General features: G+C 27.9%; 6 protein-coding genes across 6 annotated transcripts; 2 read left to right on the plus strand and 4 right to left on the minus strand.

The window, feature by feature from the left end:
• Positions 1 to 309: 309 nt before the first annotated feature.
• On the plus strand, positions 310 to 10,293 carry FG379_003290 (very large low complexity; the record flags this gene model as incomplete). The annotated part of the gene is made up of 1 exon (XM_067328722.1): positions 310 to 10,293. One exon carries the CDS (start codon positions 310 to 312, stop codon positions 10,291 to 10,293), a length of 9,984 nt encoding a protein of 3,327 aa, XP_067185089.1.
• Positions 10,294 to 10,407: 114 nt separating this feature from the next.
• On the minus strand, positions 10,408 to 11,553 carry FG379_003291 (uncharacterized protein; the record flags this gene model as incomplete). Its single annotated transcript, XM_067328723.1, has 1 exon — positions 10,408 to 11,553. One exon carries the CDS (start codon positions 11,551 to 11,553, stop codon positions 10,408 to 10,410), a length of 1,146 nt encoding a protein of 381 aa, XP_067185090.1.
• Positions 11,554 to 12,042: 489 nt separating this feature from the next.
• FG379_003292 (VPS16 vacuolar sorting) lies at positions 12,043 to 14,949 on the minus strand (the record flags this gene model as incomplete). The annotated part of the gene is made up of 1 exon (XM_067328724.1): positions 12,043 to 14,949. The coding sequence occupies one exon, from the start codon at positions 14,947 to 14,949 to the stop codon at positions 12,043 to 12,045; it is 2,907 nt and encodes a 968-aa protein (XP_067185091.1).
• A 243-nt stretch (positions 14,950 to 15,192) lies between these two features.
• On the plus strand, positions 15,193 to 16,236 carry FG379_003293 (uncharacterized protein; the record flags this gene model as incomplete). Its single annotated transcript, XM_067328725.1, has 1 exon — positions 15,193 to 16,236. One exon carries the CDS (start codon positions 15,193 to 15,195, stop codon positions 16,234 to 16,236), a length of 1,044 nt encoding a protein of 347 aa, XP_067185092.1.
• A 108-nt stretch (positions 16,237 to 16,344) lies between these two features.
• On the minus strand, positions 16,345 to 23,043 carry FG379_003294 (very large membrane; the record flags this gene model as incomplete). The annotated part of the gene is made up of 1 exon (XM_067328726.1): positions 16,345 to 23,043. The coding sequence occupies one exon, from the start codon at positions 23,041 to 23,043 to the stop codon at positions 16,345 to 16,347; it is 6,699 nt and encodes a 2,232-aa protein (XP_067185093.1).
• Positions 23,044 to 23,483: 440 nt separating this feature from the next.
• On the minus strand, positions 23,484 to 24,581 carry FG379_003295 (uncharacterized protein; the record flags this gene model as incomplete). Its single annotated transcript, XM_067328727.1, has 2 exons — positions 23,484 to 24,472; positions 24,524 to 24,581. The coding sequence occupies 2 exons, from the start codon at positions 24,579 to 24,581 to the stop codon at positions 23,484 to 23,486; spliced, it is 1,047 nt and encodes a 348-aa protein (XP_067185094.1).
• Between the last annotated feature and the right edge of the window lie 171 nt (positions 24,582 to 24,752).

The following is a 24,752-nucleotide window of genomic DNA, read 5'->3' on the forward strand; positions in this document are numbered from 1 at the left end:
AATGTTGAAACATATAATTTGAGTTCTTTTCTTTGTTTATTGATAAATTTAAAGACGGTGATGCCACCAAATATAAGAATAAATTCATCGTAGTAAATGTATGTTAATATTAAGTAATAAGGAATATAATTTTATCATCTTATTTGGGAAAGAATATTCACATTTCAATATATTTTGGTTTTATTTGTTTGATACCAATAAATATATATTTTTGCAATTTTGATCGATAAGAATAAAAACCGACCAGATAATTCATATTTAAATTGATAATTACAAGTTTTCAATTTATTTCTCTGAGGTAATATTAAAATGAATAAAGACAGATCGGAGATCTTGCTGGAAAGTTGCAGCAGATCTTTGCTGTCTTATCAATTATACATACGAGATAAATTAAACAACGGTAACGCCAATACCTTAATTGAGTTTGAAGATATTATTAATGTCAAAATTCCTAATTTAATTAAATCAAGACTTAATGAATATAGTTTATGTAATTATATTCCAGCTGCAGGTACAAACAAAAAAGACATTTTTGAAGGTGATGACGTTTTGAAGGCTCTGGAGGTATGTTTTAGAATTAATAGAGAAAGTGCAAAAAGAATACTTAATGGGTACAATCATTTAAGTGATAGTGGATTAATAGTCAAATTTACTAATATTGAAAGTTGCAGTTACAGCGAGAATAAATCAAAATGCAACTACCACTTCTTAGATGAAGAATTTTTAAGTAAGATCTATGATTTTATATTAAGAGATCAAATTGCTCTGCTGGATTCAATTAAGTTTATGTATGATCATGCAACTTTCGAAACAGATAATTTAAGTTTTGGTAGTTGTATAAGGAACATTTGTTTTAATGGAGTGATATGGACTGATAATGAATTTAATATCTTAGATGAACTATGGAAGTGGTACTCTAGATTAGTTGATTCAGAATTCATTGAGTTTGATGACCCTATTATAGAAAAGATATTTGGTAATCCTTTAGTACAATGTTATTATAGAATGCTTCTAGAATCAAATATTTTACATACAATACTTGTTATTCTTCAATCACTAAACTTATCCATTGTAAATTCGAATAATAACAAAAACGAAAGTAACCCAATTATATTAGAAATAAACAAAAATGATGATTCTTCACTCCTAAGAACTACGTCTATGAACAGATGTAAAGTTATTCTATCGAAGTTACAGTCACATTGTTTTCTAGGAAGCTTATATACTTTATATTCTGATAAAAATGGGATTAAAATTAATACACTATCTTATTGTGATAATGCTTTAGCTCATTCATCAATTATAATGGATCAACTGAGACAAACATCAACTAATGGTATTCTTTTGGCTTGTTCCTTAGTCCTTTCACTGTCGCCAAAATCTATAACAACCGAAAATGAAGATCTCAGTTTCTTAATTAATATCGTTATAACATTTTTAGAGTCCCTTTCTTCAAATGATCCTGGAGAAATAATTCAAAAAATAAAAACAGAGAATACTCTGAACAATGATTTTAATACTCCAGTTAAAGCTATTAGTTCTTCAAATAATAGAAATCAACAAAGATTCGTTAGGGGTAATCTTATCCTAGTCCATGCAAAGATTGTAAAACCATTATTACCAGGATTCATATTTGCATACGCTTCTATTGTTGCACAAACTCCAAACAGCGATACACTATTAGTCCCAATAATAAGCAGGAGTACATTTTTTGAATCATCAGCTTTTGCAGATTCTTTAGAAAATATGTTAACATCTTTAAGCAGCCAAAACCCAGTTAAACAATGTGTTCTAGTTAAATTTGATTCACTCGAAGATAATAATACCACAAATAAAGGTGAAAAAACACTTCTTGGTGAATCTTTTGGAACATACTATCAACATTATATTGTTTATGGACTCATTCGAAATACTATTTCAACATTTTCCCTTAATGTACTTCCTTTCACTGCCAAAATAACTAGAACTTTAAGCAAACTCTTGAGAAAAGAGCCAAGATTAGTTTTTCGTGAATGTTGGAGAGGTGACTATTTCCGTCAAATAGGTGTTCATATTATTCTTGAAATGTACACTTCTTTCTTCCCTTATGGAATTGTCGAATTTGTTGATCTTTTAAGTAGTTTGTTACCTGATTTTAATTTGGTATCAAAATCATCGAAAATGGATATGGAAATGGCAAAACAAGCCTTAAAATTATTCATGGAGTTCATAAGGAGTTCAATAAAGTTCATAAATTTTCCTCCATATTTGAATTCATTGAGCCTTACTCCTCTTCGAATTAATGATTGGAACCCAGAAACAATAAGGAAAGGAAAAGTAGCCTTAGAGTTTCCATTACATGTTGAAGCTTCTAGTATCGAGGTTCCAAATTTTACATCAGGGTCGTCCTTTTCACAGTCTTCACTATCAGGTACACTTGAGGGTTGTATATTGGAATTTTTGGACGTAAAGTTAGATGATGTTACTCCATTATCTGTTGGATTCCCAAGTGCAAGAAAATGTATGACACCACTTAGAGTGCTTTCAACAGGTGTTTCACAGAGAGTTCCCTTAAAATCCCTTTTGCTGGAAAATTCTGAGACATCATTTTCTTATCCTCTCTGGTCAACTTCTCCATATGGTTTGACATATGACTTTCCTGAGAGTGAAATGCCTCCTTATTTTCATATAAACGAGCCCAAACATCTTGATCTACTTTCTCCAAATAAAAAAACAAAAATTACGCCATATTTGGACATTAATAATATATCACAGCCTTCAGATTTACCTAAAAATTCAAGTGAAATTAAACTTGGTGATTTAGATCCATTTACTATTCAATTTTGTAATAATATTGGAGTTATTTCTGGAACAAATATAAATACTAACCCTGGGACATCAAATATAGGATTATCTTCTCAAGATCTTCTTTCACCTATCCCTTCTTTGTTAAAAATCCTTCTCCTTATTTGGGATGCAATCAGCCTTTCTTTTTATCAGAAAAAAGGAAACATTACCAATAAAAAGCTGTTAGAAATGTTTGTTTCTCTATCTGAGTTAATATACAAACTAGTTTCTTTCAATCGTTCATTTGTTTTTGTACTAGAACAAGAAATATCAAATTGGAATGCTCTGGTTCCAAATTTTCATAGTTCAAGATCTTACTCATCTTCATCTGCAAGATTTGGAATGCTTACAATAAAATTGCTACAAACATTGAGAGGCTTTAACTCTTTAATTTCAAATGAGAATAGTGATGAATTTCTTACACATATTTTTTACGCATTACCAAGGTTAATACATATTTTAAACATCACAATGAAACCTATAAATCTGCTTTCTATAGAAGATGCACTAAATTACAATTTTTCAAGACTTGGAACAGATAATATAACAAGTAATTTGCATAAATCATCTTCACAAAACGAAGAAGATCCCTTTGTTTTGCAACCTCCTTGGATGAAAGTAGGTGAAAATATGTCAATACCAATGTATTGGTTAGTTCCACTTCTTCTTTCGAATTCTACTGTTTTCAATTCTGAAACAGGAATATCTGGAGATATTAACATTTTAATTGGAAATGAGAATGGGGGTCCATATACATCTTTATTAAAAGGTATCCAAGGATTTGATATTGATGAATTCTTTAATCTTGTAACAAAGACTATTGAAGTAGTTGAAAAGCAACTTAAATCATACCCTATTTCAAATCAAGTTCTTCAATTTATTGGTAAATTACTAGAATATTGCCCTGTTTTATTTTGGGGTTTTGGATGGGATAGACATGGAAAAATAATATTGAACAGTGTAATCCCTAGCATTCAAAACAAGAATAAAATAACAAATCCTTCGGTTTTAAGGATTCAAAAAGATTTACAACTTCTTTTAAATGACAGTCTTTCATTTCAATCTACATCATTAGAAAGTAAAAAAGACTCATTTGGACTTTTTAGCAGAATATCTAATTTTACAATCCATTCAGTTTTATCTAGGATACAAAGTTGGCAATTCAGAATTGATAGTGAAAGAAACTTACTTTTACTTGCATCAATAAATACATTTTCACTCCTTTTAGATTCAATGAATTCAATTACACTTATTGGTGATTTTGAGAAAGATGAAGTATATGATGAAATGGAGAAAACAATTAATAATAATGTAAAAGAAAATATGAGAAGTACTGGAAATAATTCTAAATATTACGTAATTAACAATCAAATTAATATAGCAAGTAATGGTGGGAGTGGAATAACTACACTTAAAGACATTATCCCAAATATTTCTTTCATCACTTCTTCAAATTATCAGTCATTAATAGTTACTCTTTTAAAGCATTTGATTGAAACAGGCCTTATTCCAACTTTGCTTTCCCTTTTATCTTGTGAATATGAAATAAATTCTCGCGCAATAAAAAAATCTACATATATTTCACATTACTTAAATAGGCAAGACAATTTGGTAAATGCTGTTAACTCAGAATTAAAAGACTCGTCTAATTCTTCTCAATGGGTTCTTCTTCTTTCAAATTCAATTGTTTCCCAGTCAATGACAAAAAATGAATCTACCTCTTATTGTTTGGCAATGCATATGCAACAATCAAATTCACAAAGAATATTTATGGATCGTTTGTTATTTCAGCCATTAGATTGTTATTTTTCAGTTCCAGATAATTTAGGTGAATTATTTTGTTTACCTGATGTAATCGTTTCGCAACAAATAGTATCTAAGGTTTTGGAAATTTTATATATTATATTTAATTCTGTATCTGATACAAATTCTATTTTACTTAAAACATTTCGAACTTCACTTTTACGATGGATTCTTTCATCTTCAACAACATCTAGCTCTGCAGGAATTCATAATATTAATAGTCGGAATAATGATTTTAATATTACACTTGACGAACCTAAATTTACATGGTCAGATTCTGATTTAGTTGCTCAACATATATATGACAAAGTGAATAAATTATATCAACAAAAAAAACCACAAATGAATGTAATTAAGTCTTTATTAGTTACAATACTCAGCTACACGCCTTCGACTTTCCCTTTCAAAGCACCTTTACTTGCATCTAGATTACTTTCATCATTGTGCTATGCTCTTTCAGCAGAAACTGATTATCATAATATTAATAAGAAAGACAACATTGATCTTATTTTGGAACAAATACTCAAGCCACCCATATCTATTAATTCAATTCAACAAGATTTTTTGCTCTATTTAACAAATACTAAACTTTTTCCAATATTGAACAGAATCCTTTTTCAAGAGCTGGATTTTATTCTACTGGCTCCTATATTCCAATTTTTACAGATTTTTAATCCTAAAAATGATAAAATAACTATTAAGGAAAAATACTCACTTTCTATGGTTCATTCAGTGATTGAGCTTCTTATTTTGATCGCAACTTCTCATCCTTCAATAATCGTTTGTTCAACAGGTAGTTTTAATCATGAGAATTCAACATCGATGATTAACATTTGTAAAAAATATATTACAATTAACTCTTCAATTTCAAGTGATAATGAATCAAAATATTTTGCCAATAGTAGAGTTAGACTTATATGTTTAGTTCTTTCAAAAATACTTGAAAATGTTAATATTTTAATTGAGAATTATTTGATTAAAAATGACATTGATACTGAATGTGACAAAGAGTATTCTTTAATTGAAAAATTGAATTTTATTATTACGCTAATTCCAAATATATTCAATTTATTAACTCAATTACTTGAGGATTCTAGGTCAAGAAATTTATTGATTAAAGAAATTTTCGATTCACAAATAGAAAAACTTGCTTCTAATAATACATTATCTAATTCATTCTTAAAAATAATCGTAACAACGACAAAAAACGCCGTTAAGTTTTTGAACGTCATTTTTAAAGTAAAATTAAACAAATCAAATTCAGATATAAATCAACATATTGTTTTAAATATGATTACTACACTTTCCTCTTCAATAACATGCGTTTACCACGTTATTTCAAGAATTATAGGGATAACAACTTATCTAAGTTCTAAGGATTCAGATGAACTTCCATTTATTTTGAAAAATCAGGAGTTATTTGAATTCATACAATTTTTACTCTCTGATAACTTGATACATGAAATATTGCATTCGAAACAGACGTATAATTATCTATTGGATAAATTTATGGAATCAAGCGACCACTTTTCAATAATAGATCAAGAACTATCTATACCAATAGAGTATTGTGTATTGGACAATAATGAATCCAATTTTAACCATAAGAAAAGATACAAATTAAGTAAAAATGAAAATTCAGAAGGTACAAATATTAATTTACATGAAAAGGGCCCAAGAAATTCATTGGAGCAATTTGTAATCAAGTACTATTACGAAAGATATCTCAAATTTTCTCAATTAATAATATCAAATGAAACTATTCACGATTTGACAGAGTTCAATATTTACAAAACTCAAAAATTCAAAGAAAGTATGTTAAACAATAACGAAAATAATCAGAACTCTTTTGAAATTAATAATCAAACAATAGAATCTGTTTCTATTGATAATAACAATACTTCACAACTTGCTTCATTAGAAATGGTATGGGAGTCTGGACAGCTTCTTGCACCAAAGCAACATCTCTCGCCTAAAACTATAATATACGAGAAAAAAGAATCTCATTTTGAGAACAGCTTCTCAAAAAATTTAGAAATTGATATATTCGGTAATGGATCAGAACAAATAATTAATAAGCAATCATTAATTAATTCCAGGAATAACAATTTCTCAGAAGCAAATATAATGAACGATTTTTCAAATAATTTACCAAGTCTATTGGTTGTAAGAAATTCTTCATTTATATATAAAACAAGGCAATGGGGTCATAATTATGAAATTGACCTGTATTCATTATTGATACTACTTACATGCTATACAGCAGCTTTCATTTCAGTTCCACATGGAGAAATGAGTCTTGAAGAGTTTCTAAATTTTTCTTTAAAAATATATCAAGATACAAGAAATGATAACATTAGGAGAAGTTTTATTGAGTCATTTATGTATCTTCTTGCAAGTTACAATCAACTCTTATTCTATCTTAAATCCGCTCTTCCTGTAATAATAGTCAATTCAAGGAAGAATATCTCAGAATCAAGAATTCTACATATCTCAACTACTTTTGATAACACTAAACTTGGTTTTCTCTCACATTGTGTAAATTTAACTCAAGAATATCAATATTATGGTGATAAAAAAGTTAATAATTACTATCCTAATTTATTAATGACTATCATTTTCTCTACTTGTACTGATTTAATGACATTTGACCTTCTTTCTAGTATTAAGTTAATTCTTGGAAGAGTTGAAATGATTAAAACATCAATAATTATTAAAAATCAAATTAAACATCAAAAGGAAGATAATGCTGAAATTAAAGATGATGAACCTGTTTTGGATATTTCTCTTGTTTCACCAAATAGCTCAACAGTTTGTCTTTCTCCTTTATGGCAAGATCAAGTACCAAATTTAGGAACTAAATTTGACTATTCGAATTCTAAACCGAAAAACAATATTATTGATGATAATTGTGGGATTAAAAACAACGAATTAGGATTTATTATTGGAAATCTTACATACTTTAGTCCATTATCTAAATACTCTGATAAAACTCAAAGAGATAACTTTAAAAAATTTTCATTGTTAATCTTAGAACAACTGTGTAAATTTATAATAAATTCATTGAAAAGAATTTTAAATTATGACTCATCCGAATATAATATTTTAAACAAAAATCTGGTGAATAAACCTAGTTTCAAAAGCAAAATTCCCGTTTCTTTTTGCAATATATGGGCCTTGAAGTCCATCCTAGAAAATTCAAAAATAAAACAAAATATTTCGAGTATTTCAAATAAAGACTTATGTAACGAATTTGAAATATATCTTTCATGTGATATAATGACATCTATTCACCTGGTTGTTTTAATTATTAAGCAATTACCTGATCTTTTAGATCCAGAAAACCCAAAAACAACATTATTGAAAGAATCAACAATTGTCTTACTTTTGGAACTTGTTTCATCTTGTTTACAATTTTATAACAAGCATGGAAAAACTCTCCATAGAATCGCTAATAATAAAGAAAATTCTGAAACAGACAAATCATTTCCTCCATTTTTTGCAAGTTCACTTATTTCAGTGGTAATTTCTAGTTTAAATATTCCAACATATATTATTGAAACACTTTACTCAGAAAACAGAAGAATTATTCTTAGAGATTCGTCTTCAGACTTTGCGATGGATCCACACTTTTTGAATGTTCCATTAATTACAAGAATTAATGCAATAATTGAGGCAAATCCTCTCATTGAAACGTTTAATAATGATATAACTCTTAAGGTTCTTCCTTTGCTAAATTCATTGATACAAATGGACAATCCTGAATTGGAAAAGAATAAATATCTCCCTGTAGTTGCTCAACAACGTTCTTTAAAAGAAGAAAATTCAATTAATAATTCGTTCGAATTATTAAAACCCCCAAAGGTTCCATTTTTGATTTGGGATGAAATTGCTCACATATCACTACTTAACACAATATTAAGTTGCCTCGTTTCATTATCATCTACAACAAAAGGTTGTATATCTATTCTTAAAAGCAATATACTTGCTCAAATAATATCAAGAGAATTTACTTCTGTTTTTTTGAATACGAACGGCTTTGAATCGTCTAAAACCGTCAAACACAAATATCTTGATTATAGTGTTCATGGAGAATATCTAAACAAAGGGTCATTTGAATCCTTAAATAACAATCTTTATATGAGGCTTGTGACATATGTTAATATTGGGTATGGTAATTCTAAAATAATAAGAAATCCAATGCATATAATTTGGTGCAATATTATTTTTATAATAACAAAAATATTTAATTCAATTGCTAAATTGAAAAATTACAATTTAGGATTTGAAAGTAATAATTATCCTATATCAGGAACTGAAATAAGTCGATCAGAAGATATATACAAACATAAACAGGAATATAGTGAAGGTAATAATAAGAACAATACTATTGTTGATTATTCGTTTGGAGAGAAGAGTATCAATTCTTTGACTTGGCTTAATATTAACAGTAAATCATCGAACTTATTAAAAGATACAGATAATAATAATAATGATTCATTTGAAACAAAAAATAAAATGTCAATTTTTGAAGGTAGAGGAATATTTTTAAGGGATAATTTACAAATTAGGAAATCTATTTATAAGCTTATGCAATTAATTGATACAAGGGTTCAATTTGTTTTATCCGATTCAAAATATGTTTCGCAATTGGCAATGTTAGAAGAATTTAATTTAACTGTAGATTTGGTTAGATCTGCATTAGCTTTAAATTTTAACGAATTCAACTCACATTTGGTAGAGACATTAAGAAAAGCATTAAGAACAATAAGAAACATATCAGTTATTTCTTTGGGACGCGGTATAACAGAGTCGTTTGATTTATTCAAACCTGTTTCTCTATTGGAAAAGACTTCTGCAGGACATAAAATAGAAACATTAAATATATATTACCTGGATAACCACCTTCCTGCACAAGTACCATCTATATTCCATCAAAGATGTTGCGCCCTCCTATTAAACTCAATTAGAAGTATTATTGATACATTTATTACGGACTCAAGTCTTCCTATTGAATTTAAGGGTAGAGAACTACTTATTCAACTTCTCCATGACGCTATGGACTTAGGGAGACCCATTTTACAACTATTGGAAGATGTTCCCAACCACTGTTATTCGGTTTTTACAATTATTGATACAGGGAAAGGAGACCCACTTCTTCCACTTGCTCTTAATCTACAGGGGATTCGACCATCATCACCAACCGGCAATGAATTTCTAAGTGACGTTAAACTGGCATCTTTAAATAAAAATATTGTTGAATTTAAAGGTGTTGCAAAGATATCACCAATTTCTGAATCTTGTTGTCTTCCAGAGATGATTACCCTAAAGTCATTTATCCAACTTTTAAGTTCACTAATTGATATATTTGCAATATGCGGTATTAAATGCCTTTATACGCTGGAAAGCCTTGAGTCTACCGATCAACATAACGATACTGTTAGAAGATTTCTTGAATTTCTTCACCTTGCTCAGGGTCTTAATTCCCCAACTTTATTAGAATCATCCAGGAAACTTGTTGAAATGGTATATCACAATCTTAAATCAAAACTTGGAGATCAAATTAACGTTGAAGTTGCCAGTTTAGTTGGAATTAAGAAGGACCCTATACATTCCCTACTTTTCGATAGACTTTCAAATATTAATAACTCGATGAATAATTAAATTAAAGGCTTTAAAAAATATTTAAAGAAAAATACTTGTCGCTTTTTACATTAATAATTTTGCATAATATTAATTCTATCTTTACTATTTAACTAATTTATTACAAACTATCATTTACTTTGGGTTATTTGAGAAAAAACCCTTATTTCCTAGTTTATCAAATGTTATATTATTATTACTTCTTATGTTATTTACAAAATTAGACTTTTGAATAAGTCTTGAATCCTTTTTTGGATTCCATCTTGCCAATAATTCACTCATTTGAATGGCAACAACTGCCGATGCAGATGTTGGTGAATTACTTGACTCTTCATCGTCTACAGCTGCCAAAGAATTACTCATAAAACTTGAACTTTCAAAATCATCCAAATTTTTGTTATTACTATTATAAACATCGGCATTCGAATTATTTTTTTTTTTCAGCAAGTTTTTAAGTGTAGTTCCCTTACTAACTCTACATGTACTTTCATCACCTGTTGTGCTTTCATCCATAGTATCTGTAAATGCTTGTACGAAAGGTAAAGATGAAGATGAACGAGGTCTAGATGCTATTTTGCAGTTGTCTGAACTTCCATCAGAAATTAATGAATGCCTTCTTAAAGAATAATTCTTGCTTCTATTTAATGTTAAGGCTGAATTTCTTGAAAATTGGTTTTTTGAATTTGAATCTGATATATTTTCAAATTCAAAACAATTACTTGGCAAAACCTTTCTCGAATGAATACTTTCAAATTTATTTATTTTTGAATCATCTCTATTATCTGTGTAATTTGTAGTGTTTTTATCACCAAATTCCTCTTGTAAACTTACATCGGTTAATTCTTGTTCATTTGTATTATCATCTTCATTTTTTCGCTTGAAACCAAGTTTTTTTGCATATTTTGGAAAGATAATAATAGTTAGAATGAACAAACCAACAAACAAAACCATAATAAATAACAATAATGTTATAACTTGTGTTCCATTATATATTATTTCTGAGGTTCTCAAACTATTTGGACCAATATTATATTCCTCTGGCATTCCTTTTACATTATCTCTATGTATCGATGTATCCCTTGATTTATTTATTATTTCAGTCCGTGAAATAAAATTTGTATTTATTGTTTCACCTTTAGCTCTCATCTGATTATTTACTTTCAGGTTATTTGATAAATGAGAACCATTTATGGCAGATAATCGTATTTTATCATCTGAATTTAAGCATAACAAACTATTGTATCCAATTGTAAACAATAGCAATAAAAATAAATATTTCATTATTATTCTCACCTACATTTCTCAAGTATATACCATCGAATGATTCATATCATATAATAACCACAATTTCAATAATTTTTTTTTAAATATATGAAATAATATTATAATAATATATTACCATTCTCGAATTTTCGTCAAATGTACAGTTTAAAAATTTTTTCTTTTTTTGAAATAAAAATTGAAAAAAAAAAATCATTAAAATGATAAACGATCGTATATGTTAAATTATTAATACAAATTACTTCTATATTGACTAAAATTACATGCATCATGAATACATGCATACAATGTATAAAATTTGAGGTGAAAAATAACAAATCTAGAATATACAATAATTAATTCGTTATATAAAATAACTTGTGGCATATCAAAAAAATTTATTGATTTAATATTAAGAATAGGTAAAAAAATGATAAGTTTGTTAATATATTCAAATATTTATCATTTTTTTATTTAACAAAATAACGATGTCAAATAGAATGATAAAATCTACTCGTTCTTAACTATCTTCCCTATTGCACCAGAGAAAGTATTTATTATTTTAGATTGAACGGAAGAGTCACTTCTTAGTTGACCAGTTTCTCTGTACATTCCTGCTCTGTTATACCAGTAACCTTGTTTTTCAGAACTTTTTAGCTTGGGAATAAGTTTGGCAGCAATATGTCTTGCATCGTAATATAAGCAAATATCAATTATTTTTTCTAAACTAATTGGTAAATAATTTATATTTAAATTTTGAATCTCAGCAGAAAGTTCCTGAAATCTTTTCCCTGAAGCTAGACCTTTAATTTTATATGTCAAATACAAAGATTCAGGAATATTAAGTGAGTCTTTTATACTGTTTAATTCATCTAACAAGCCCAAAAATGCGAGATATTTTACTGTATTTGCTAAAGAAATACCAACAAATGTTGAATAATTAGGTATCTGTGAAACAAACCAAGAATTTTTTTTAGACTTCACCTCCAAATTCATTTGATACTGTAAAAGCTCTATCTCCGAAATAACAGCCTCCCTCTCAAAGGAACCAGAATTTGAATTAAGCGAGTGAATAAACGAAATTGATTGACTTTTCATATTTGTTGTTTGTGGAATTGTTTTTTTTAATAATTGAATGTACTTGCTGAAAGATTTGTTTGATATTAATTTATTAATTTCAATGTTATTGCCTGAGTTTATAGAAGAAGAGAAGTATGCAGCAGCATGAGCAAGATGTTCAAGTCTAACTAGAATAGACTCTTCTGTTGATGCTAACATTATTTTTACCCAACCTGCATCAAAATAATTTTTGATTTCTTCAAATAGCTTTATTAATAGTTCAGTTTCACCAAGATGTGTACAGTAATAAATAACAAATGGAATAATATCTGGAATATTTACAAGAGTTTCAATAATTTCTGAATCCCAATACTGTCTTTGAGATGATATGTCTAAGGCTGACTTATCAACTCCTATATCTTTTATTTTTGTTGAATTATATAATAAGTGAACAACACAAACATAAACAAGGTCAATATTTTTGTGTTTAATTGATTGCTCTACTGCCAACTTAAATGATGGAAGCTTCAAGAGCATGTAAATCCTCCTTTGGAGATTTGGTTCATGTTCAAGTAATAATATTGCCAAATGAAGACGACCTGATTTTGCTGCCTCGTTTGCAATAATAGAAAAATAATTGTTATTCACATCTAAACTCTTTTTTCCTACTATTTTTGATATTATAATGTTAGCCAGTTCCTCATCTGTGTAATCAATAGAGTGCCTTATTTTGTCACATGCCCAGTTAGATAATACATGATAAGCGCTCATATTGCAATATTCACATATTTTAATGGAAAGTAAATAGCACTTGTGATTAGCAAGCCTTGAAGAAAGAACCTTTATTCCAAAGGTTCTCAATTGGACTACATTTGTGTTAAATTCTGCTAAAGATCCATTAACGGCTTTAATTATTCTTAAATCTCTACATGCTGATATATACATTTTTTCCCACTTTCTCACTTCGCTAATATTACTAGAACAAGATCTAATAAAAAATTGCTTTCCAAATGATGCAACTTTTAACAGCTTTGTATATGCTTCTTCATCATAATAAATATTTATTGCTGCCTCAATACATGTTAAACTTGCCTCCAAAAAATGAGAAGAAATAGCTCTTAATGAATGATATGCTGCAATGTCTCCAGAAATATGTTTTTCATAGGCAAAATAAAGCATTGCAGAAGGATCGCAACTTCCAATACCAAAAATACTTTCTAAAGACTTTGGAACTTTTGAAATATATTCAGAGTGAGATGAGGTTTGAATTTTAAGGCCGTCTACCTCTGTAGATAATAAAAAAGAATGTTTTCCATAGTTATATGTTAACCATTGATTTCCAAATCCACCTACATATAATATGTTGTTTTGTTTCTTTACGATATTTGAGTCAGATATCGATCCGATAGAGACTGGATTAGTTTCATATGAGGCACTAACTAAGGTATTTAGAGCAACAGAGTCGTTACCACACCATACTAATTGTTTTACCTTTGTAAAAGGTATATCCAGTTTACATGAAAAAAAAGGTTCTTCAAATATAGAAGTAGTCTTTCTCATAGTAAGTATCATTGATTCCGTTAATGTCACTAGTATTTCACTACTTGGAGAAATACTGAAGCCTATAAATCTTTCATTTGCATTTTGACTTTTATTTTCAGTGAAATATGCTGGATCAACTGCTTTAGGTGAAATTATTCCATCTTTAGTTACTATTGTAGAAATACTTGGATCCCAAATGTTTAATACTGCAACAGAATAATCCTCTAATGGAAGAAAAATGTTGGTTGGAAATCTAATAAGAGATTTATCCATATTTATTATTGGTATTGTTGATTCTATATCAAATGGATTACATCTTAATGGTATTTTTGTTAAACAATAACACTTTGAATAATCTAGAGGAGAAACGAAGTAAACATCATAATTTGAAGAAACAAAACAAATACCATATGAAAATATTCTAGATAAAATTATACATCCATTTGAATTTATATTCTTTTTTAAAGAAAATACTTGAAGCAATTCCAATAACGGTGAGAATACCTTTATTGTAGCGTCTGAAAATACAGTTATCAATGTACTTTCTGAACTCCAATCCATAGATACAGGTATGTGATCTAACCACGTCATTCTTCCTATCTCCCGTCCTTTAAAAGTATAAATTACCAAGTTAAATGTTGAAACTAATCCACTATTGTTCCCCGAACTTGTCATTAATATTGCTACAGGGCCTCCATTATTAGATATAGCTATCATATTTCTCTTCAATTCTTTATCAGTAATCTCCCAATCCATAAAAGAATCCTTCCTATGTTCATACCATCCATCCCCCAACTTTCTCCAGTTATACTTCATATTTATAATATTATTTTTAGAAAAGTTACAATTTTCGTCATTATTTCAAACATATGCAAATTGGCCATTAAATGCACATTGGCGCCTGCGGTAATTAAAGGGTGTTGTGTAAAATTTAGAGTGTAGAATGTAAATAATAAATAGCGTAATGAAATGGAATTGTTTTATTTATTCTGAATTTTATTAAGTTAGATCTACACTATGCGATACTATTTATACGTTGTGTTTTAAATATTTGTACTAATGAACTTAACGAAAAATAAAGTTGGTACTAGCTCATACAGAATGAAAGATTATCTAGAAAATGATCTTCCTGTGATTACACCATGTTCAAATATTAACTTCAATATAAACTTGCAAGAAAGTTCATTTCTGCGCCTTTTCTCTTCTGAGTTACCCACAATAAAAGTTTATTCTGAAAGTGATGGAACATTTACAACATTTCCAACAGAAGCCAACTCAACCTTAGAAGACTTAAAAAGCCATATTTATTCATTAAAAGAGTTTAATAAAATAGGTTACTCTAGTATTGACTCGCAAGCATCTACAATAGATTCTTCGTTTAATTCAACCACTTTTTCAAACTTTGTGAACAAACTATCTTTAAATGACTACGAGGTTGAAATATATGGTGTAGTCCCTGGAAATTCAAAGAAAAAATTCGAGAATGATTCGAATATTTTTGAGATACTTAAGAACTATCCTGAAATAAAGTTTCACTATTCTATTAAAAACTTCAACTTTGATCATATCAATGAAGACGAATTTATTGTTACAGTCTTTCCTAAAGCCAATATAACTGAAATAGGCATTGATTTTATTCTGAAAGTGACCGTTGATAGATTAGAATTTGCATTGAAAGACCAAAATTATACAAATAGAAAAATGATTATTGTAAATTTTGATGACATTATATCTATTTCAAAATATAAAGATGTTGGAAATTCTTTATTTATTAAAAGAAAAAATATTACAAAAGACCCTATATTGATAAGAACAAAGAATAGCTGTAGTTTTGAACGCTTATTATCAATGATTAAAAATATTTCAGAAATAAGGTTAGATTCCCGTATCATTTCTGATGCAGATAGAATTATATCAACAAAAAATCAAAAATATTATTCAATAAACGAAATTTTAAAATTTGATGGGAAAAGTTGTCCAGTTAATTCAGAAGAGAACAAGTTAATTAGTGAATTTATTTTTTTTCCTAATAAATATGAAAACATTTCGAAAACGGAATGTTATATTGCAAAAGATGATCCTATTTTGAATCAATTCATTTAAAATAATAAATAATCAATAAACACTGAAATTCAGGTATTTTATAGTATATAAATATTTAAAAAATGTATATACTCGAATTTACTATTAGCACTAAACGAAAATATTATGTCATTTAGTTTTTGATATTAAATTATTACAACATTTATCTATAAGTTTTTCAATAATTGGATTTTGTTCTGTAATTTCTTTATAGTCCTTAAATGTACTGATTTCCAATTTTAACCTTTCTATAACATTTAATATCTTTTTACATTGTGAAATCGAGTAGATCCGATGGTTTCTTTTGTTTAGTGAGTCAAAAATTGGAGCAGAATTAAATGACAATATTAAGTCTAGTAGAATAAATGATAATGTAAGAAATTCCATATTTTTTGCCAATCTGGACTTTTCAATTATTTCAAGTATTTTTATGTTTTCTTCTGTTTCGTCAATTCTCCAGTGTTTAAAAAATTTTTTTCTTGAAGATGAAAGCCCCAAATTAATAAATAATCTCAGAACCCCAGATCTAATTGAAACAGGAACAGAATCATTCAATACTATCCCCTCTAACCACAAATTATTTTTTTGCGAAATTTTTAGATTATTTCCATTTAAAAGACTTAGCTCTCTTTGTGTCATATTACTGCTCAAATTACCATTTTCCTCATTAATTTCTATGGGGAGATGACTAAGTCCAATACCCAACTTTAAACCTATCGAACTTTCCGTTTCAAGCAAGCTCAGAAATAGGTCGTGGAGCCGGCCTGAACCATGTTTTTGAGATCTAGTTATATCTGAAAGTGGAACTGAATTTTGAGTTTCATTAATTATTAATTTGGAATCTGATATTGGAATTATTAGTGAAGAGCAAGATATTGTTAGCGATATTATTTGCATAAAAATACCGGAGAAAGTGGCAAAGTCATTATCTCCTTTAGTTAATTTATTTGTGTACGACCACCAGTTCTTCAGACAAGTCCTAAACCCATCCAGATTATTTCTTTCAATTTCAGAATCCAGTTGTTTTATTATACAATTTAGTAGAGCAAGAGACTCAACTACAAAAGAGAGGAGTGGTTTTAGCTTTCTATTTGTGAATAGATTTATATGTCCTTCAAATTCACTAAAATAAATCCCTATTATTCTCAGAAATCGGAAAAGGCAAGTTAATCTTGACAAAAAAGCATTTTCGGTAAGTTGCTTATATAGATAAATGTTTTGATTCGACATTGCTCTTATTGATGCAATTGTATGAGATCTAAGCTCTCCAAGACAAACCTCCCTAAGCTCAACCAAAAGAGTAGTTGCTTTTTCAAGTATGCAGTTAAGAAGTCCAATGTTAAAGCTATTAAAGTTAAAAACACCTCTTAATTCTGCTCTTTCCATGTCATTACTACTCAAGTAAGCCTTTATATCATAAAATAAGGATGCAAAATAAGTTAGAGTATAAAATGAATATTCTTTTGAACGATTAGTTACTGTAATATATAAAAATTGATTGTAGAGATCCCGAACAAATTTAGATACATCCAACTCAAAAATCGAATTAATAAGAACTTTGGAGAAAGTGTTTATTGTAACAACATTTAAAATATAATCAATGAAGAAGTGCAATTCCAACTTTCTTTCACTACTAACAATATTGAATGAATTAATAAAATCTATCAATTTATTACAGTCAGACCAAATTGTTAAAACTGTTGTCTTTAATTCCAATGAATTGTTCAAAAGCTCCATAATATCATTTAAATAATAAGGTTTAATTATTGTCAAAGAAGAAATTGAAACTAATAACGAATCCTGTAAGGCATTATAATCTATATTATAATCCTCAATTAATGATTTTTCAACAACAAATCTAGTTATAAATGATATACCTATTAATATTGAAGTTAATAATGAAACTTTTAACTCTGAGTCAAAATTTGAAAAACATTGTTTAAATGTTTTAGTTTTTATTAAATTGTATTTAAGAATTAAAAAGCCAGTGACTAAATTTATAATATCCATATCAAACATAAACTCTGATAGTTGATAAAAAAAATCAATTGATAATGAAATAACTTTTTTTAACAATTTATCATTTATTTTAACGACATTTCCATTATCTAGATTTAACAATTCATTTGAAAATAATGCAAGTTGAATAAGCTCTGAATAGTTTGCTTTGCATATATCAGTTTTACTCAAGATCAAATATATCTGTTCTTGTAAAATATTTGAATTACTTGAATCAATTTTAATAGTATTAACAATGATTGAGATCATTGAATAAAGAATATTGTCCTCAATATTTAAATGAATAAGCCTATTAATACATAATAGCAAATCATTGCTATTTTCCGAGAATTTTTTAAACATGTGAGAGGAAAATGGTAAATAAGCAGAAATTTTACCGAAAAATATAATAATAACCTTTAAAATTAAAATTTTTAATTTATTTGAAATTACCAACTCTGAAGATGTAGATCCATTTGCTTCCAAATTAAATATAATACCTGTTAATTGTGGAAATAATGTATCAACAATATTTTCAAAAGAAATATTAAAAGTAGCACTAACTAATTGAAATTCATCACCTACTTCATTTTTATTATTTTGTAAAATCTCTATTGGTTTATAGTGAATACCCAAACATATATCCAAATATCTTATTACACTTAAAAAATAATTGTAAAATTCCATTGTTCTCCATCTAATACTAAAATCCACGAAATCATTACCTATTATTAGAAAATTGTTTAAAGCAGAAATAACATCAAGTGAGTGTGAAATCAAATATCCCCAAGTAATTCGTTCATTATTTTCATTCTCACTCAAAGATTCTGGAATCTTCATATTTGAGACAAGAGAATAAATATTACCTGAAAATTCGATCTCCCATTTATCTAATAAAAGAACTTTAAGATCCCAAATTCTTTTTTGAATTTCAAATGAACTAGAAACCATCCCAACAACATAAAGCCACTTGAGAAGATTCTTCTGCAAATATATTATGAGGGGATGATTTAATAAATTAGCTATTGAAACTTTTTCAAAAATTTCTAACAAATAAATTACAAAAGAAGATTCTTGAAAAGTTCTGGTTCTCGAAACTTCTGAAAATTCCCGATTACAGATAAAATTTTTATTATTCATGAGCAGTTTTAAACATGAAATAGTATGCCTTGGGTCTTCTTCTAACCATCTTTTCAAAGGCATCTTGGAGAGTAATCTTGCAGTCATCATCAGAGTTGTTGGAGAGGAAGCAGAATTCAATGGATCTATAAGTTTTGGAACTTGAAGAACCAAAAAACTCCACTGAATGTTTTCTGGGAGGAATTCAAAAAACAAATCACCTAATTTTCCTTCAAATGATTCCAAACATAGACAAATGATGTCAAAAATATTTAAACTTACAGGTGGCCTGATACTTCCAATATGGATTTCAAAGTCTTTTTCCTTGAAAAAACTATTAAAAAATGATGAAATAACAATAAAGTGAGTTAAATATCTTGAGACGTTCTCCATGAATATATGCTTATCTGAGAAATAATAAGAATCGAGGATTACAGATGTTATTTTAAGAACTGAAAGAAGCTTAAGATCAATGTTAAAGTAGCTGATATTTAATAACTCTAAATAATTTGCAATATCATCCATAGTTTCAAAATTGGATGAATTTAGAAAAATTATTAATTTAGAAAATACTGAATCGACACTTTCCTTGACTCTTAATTCGCAAGTATCAAAGTGAATAGCAAATACTGTCAATTTTGTCCAAGGAAATGTTAATGAAAAGATTGAAAATATTACCTCTGCCAAATAGGTGTTATCATCAACTTGATCTTTTTTCATGAATTCATAAATATTATTTAAAATATCATCAGTTGCCTTTGAAATTTCGCCTAAATAACTTTTTTCACTTGAAGAAGTCAAAATATCAACTTCATATTGTTTGTTGAAATGTTCCACTATTTTTTTTGATGTAGGTATTATTAAAAGTTTATTTAAAAAGGATGAAACTAAAATTTCCTTACAAGTCTTTTCTAACATTTGTTCATCAATATTTTGAGTAACCTTTTGTTCCCCCAACAAACCTGTTTTTAAAATCATAATTAAAATGGTTGATATCAAAGACGAAGAACTGCATCTACAGTCCTCAGAAGAACTAAATAGCCAATAGCTCAAGTGGTTAAGTAATAAAAGTGAGTACCCTCCCACAAAATATTCAACAAATTCCTTTTTATATGATCTTGAAACAATAATAGCATTCAAAGCAACGGATAAATGATAAAACATGGAACTTTCCTCCTGGTAAACAATTTCTGCTATTCCCAATGGTGAAATATCATCTTCTCTTATATTATTTTCATCTGTTGAATTTATCATGTATTTTTTGCATATATGTTGCATAAGTAACTTTATTAATTCATCTGTATAGATTCGAAATATTCCAAATGGTATTCTTGTCGATGTTAATGATTCTGTGATTGAATATATTGCAGATACTTTAATTTGTGTCTGTATTCTATTATTTTTAATTATATTCAACATTTTTGAAATTTGAGATAGATCAGGTAAGTTCAAAGGTGATATATTTGTTTCTATATCATACCCTAATTTTAAGTTATCATCAATTAATAAATTACTAATATCCGCTTTATTTTCAACACCATTATTAAATTCAATAAGTGTAAAATATTTATTAAACAAGAATCGAGTGTTTATTTCCCAATATCTTTCCAAATTCTCTTGGCTATCAAGTAAGAGTTCAATTTCAAGTTTGTTTTTTGGGAACGAAGGCTTGTTACCTAAAATAGTGATTAATTGAATTATTGCTGATCTTCTAACATCCCTATCCCTTTTAAAACATTTAAAAAAAAGTAAAACAAAATCGAGATGATTTGAAACATTTAAACTATCATAAACCGACTCTGAAAATATCTCACAAAGAATAATAGATCTTTGTAATTCTATCAATTCATTATTTTTATTCTCAGAATCACTGTGAAAATCTGAATATTCCATTAAGGCAGAATTTTCCCATTCTTTAATTAATTCGTTAATAGAGATAAATATTTCTTCGTTTTTTTCTGAGTAAATTTCCTTCAAAATTAAGATCTTTGAAATCCAAATCAAAGGTGAAGACATAAGCAATGTCTTATTTTTTATAACTTTTCTTTTTAAAAGTTTGAATAATAACGAAATATTTGAAAGCACTTTCTTTTTTTGCTCACTTTCAAAAATATAAGTAAACAGATGATTTAAAGTAACGAAAATCAAGCTTTTAAATGGTGAATTATTTAAATCAAAAAGTAATTCAAAAATCAATTCGAGATGTCTTTGAATTAATGATTCATTGTGTTCGCTCTTTAATAAAAATAAGATTAATGAAACTGTGTGACTTGGACTTTTTATAAATTTAATAATATGATCTTTTGAAATGTATTTATCATCATTCTGAGTTGTCTTATTACTGCCTAATTGACCACCAACATTTACTAAGTAATTATTTATATGATCAAATACGAATAATGTTTGATTTGTGAAGGCGATTGAATCCAAAATTTCCAAATTTTCATTTTTAAAAATGTGCTCAAGTATTCCAATAATCGTTGATCTGAAAGTATTCTTGAAATCAGATCTAAGAGAATCAACTTGAATGATGTTTTTGTTAATCAACAAATATTTAATGCAATTAATTATACTATCAGTTTCAGTATTGATGTCACTATTTTCCATCAGATTAATCCCAAAAGAAATTTCTGCGTTTTTATTGATACTTTCAGAAGTTTCTTCATGGAAATATTCTGTTGTATTAATGAAATCACCATTATAATCAATATTGTTTTTAAATTTATTAATTAATAAAATCATCATTTCTTTTGAATAAGAATCAGAATGATCGTTTCCTAAAAGATAAATCACTTTATATGTGCAAGAGACATAAAGAACAAACTGTGAAATAATATCGGCAAACGCCAATGTTGAATAATAAAAAAGTCCTTTGCAATTCTCCATGTGTAATTTTGTTAGAGTTTTACACATTATTTTTGAAGAATTCATTATTTCTACCTTTATTTCTCGAAATATATTATTGTCTTGAAACAACACAGCATTAGTTTCTGATTCCAGTATTTTAATTAACTTTAACTTAATTTCTGAACAGGTTGAAATTAATTTAAATAAACCTGTCCAAAGCCTCGTGCTTCTCATAAGACTCTCATTAAAAAAAGATGTTTTATCTTGTCCAATAATGTCAAAAATCGGTACAATTGCTTCTATTCTGCATTCACAGTGTGGATTTATACAATTTTTAATTGCGTAGTTAACTACATCCGGAACTATTGTGACACTAAAAATGACTATTCTTTCTAAGAGATCTTTCGGTACAATATCCAAAATAAATATATTATCAAATATTCTAGAAGTACTTTTTAGCATTTCAAACAATAGATCAATAAGGCTTTGTTTTAGAATAAGGCAACATGTTGAGTTTGTTGAATTACTTAACACAGTTGCAATTGAATTGTTGTCATCATATATTGTGTTTTGGTGAGTATTATCACAACAACAAGAAATGTCAAGAGCTTTTATTATTAGTTTCCATAACAAGTCGTTCAATATTAATGTAGTCCTTGGGAAATCACCTAAAATATCTTGCTTTATAGCACTACATATTTTTAGGAGTTCTTTACAATGTTTGAACTTCAAATTTAAAGTTGATCCCTGAATCCTATCAATAATTTCTCTTACTGCATTGTTAATATAATTTAAAAGGTCAGATTCAATATCACTAATACCAATTTTTTTAAAATCAAAAGTATTGTCGCCCTCCTGAGTCATATCTTGTTTGAGCTTTAAATGATATTTACAAGACTATCACAGTATTAATTACATTACTAACTTATATATTCTAAATAATATGCCCTCTCCTTTAAAAAAATATCAGAATTATTTTTTTATCTATACCGAAATAATATTTTTTCTTTTTTGATTGACCCTCTCGGTATTTATGTACACTTTTTACCTTTATCTTATTCCACACCCCTCCTTATTTTAATTTTACCTGGTAACTAGAGCCGTCTAGTCGACTATCTAAAATTATTAAAACTATTTTAATAGTTGCTAAAAAAAACTAAGAAAGGCAGTATGCGAGTAAATTCTAAGAAAAAAACGATGATTTTATCTCAAACTATTTTTGTAATAAAATAATTATTGTACCTACTCTTAAATAATAAGGAAACATACTAAAGTAAAATATATAATAAAAACAGCCGAACTTTCTAATTATCAACAAGCCGTGGTCTTCTTAATTCACAATGTGTAATTAACCTTTTAAACATTTGAATATATTTTCTAGTAGTTTCATCATTTAAAACATGTGCTATGTGAGATGAAAAAATCTTTGTTCTTCCTGCTCTCTCGTGAATTCCTACCATAGTTACTCCCATTGGCCATGGAGCATTACCAATTGCAAGTTCTATGTATTTATCTTGAGCCTTAATGTATTCCCTTTCACAACATAATACTACAATTTTATATAACTTTTCTAACACCTCCCCATCTACCTTTCCATCCATATTTTTCAATGAACTAATTAATGGTTGTATATCTCTTTTTGTTTGGTAGTACCTTGCTGAATCGAACTTTCCCTTCTCAGTCTCTGCATCAATTTTTGAACGACACTTCAAAAGTTTTTCCCATTCATTCATTTGAGTTTCTATCCATCTAAGGACAAACTTTTCATTATCTTCTCCGTCTTCTTGTTTTATATCTACAAAATCTACTTCAATATTATCATTATTGTTGACTGAATATAATGAGATATTCGAATCAAACTCATGTGTGAATATATTTTTTTGCCCAATATTTATCTCCTCTTTTGTTATTCCTTGTATTTCCAATGCCAATAGTCTTTCATAGCGTTGTATATTGCTCTCTCCGAAAAGTGTTATTGGCTCCCCTAGCAACCTTAATCGTCTAATTATTTCATTTATATTTGTTTTATAGTCATCAACTTTGTTTTTGTAATTTTTTTCGTTTGTTATCGAATTTTTTTTTTTATCATTAAGGTTACCAATATCACAGACAAAATTTGCTTCACTTCCGCTTATATTTATACAATTGTCTGAATAATATTCATTATACGCAAATTTTGAACGCTTTGTTTCTTGTTCTAAAACCTCATTTATATCTTTCCTCTTTTGTTTACTTACATATGCTTTTACTTCATAATCAATTAATTCATTTTGTGATATCCAACTCTTTTTATCTGATAAAAAAAAGTGAATAGTAATACATTACAATAAAACACAAAACTTACTCAGCTTCTTCTTTAATTCCAACTTTTTCGAATTAATTAAATCCTTTAAAGAATCCATCAATTCATATTAATATAATAACTTCCATCTCAAAATAAGCACCCCAAAACCAATGTGCGCGCGCTTGAGATGTTTAATGGTCTAGATAAAACATTTAGCAAGTAAAATTACATTTTTTGCATGAGGGATAGGAGAAATAAATTTGCAGAGAGATGATAAACATAAATAAAA

This window comes from Cryptosporidium bovis (assembly GCF_009768925.1).
Source record: "Cryptosporidium bovis isolate 45015 chromosome Unknown contig_66, whole genome shotgun sequence".
In the NCBI taxonomy this organism is placed as follows: Eukaryota; Apicomplexa; class Conoidasida; order Eucoccidiorida; family Cryptosporidiidae; genus Cryptosporidium; species Cryptosporidium bovis.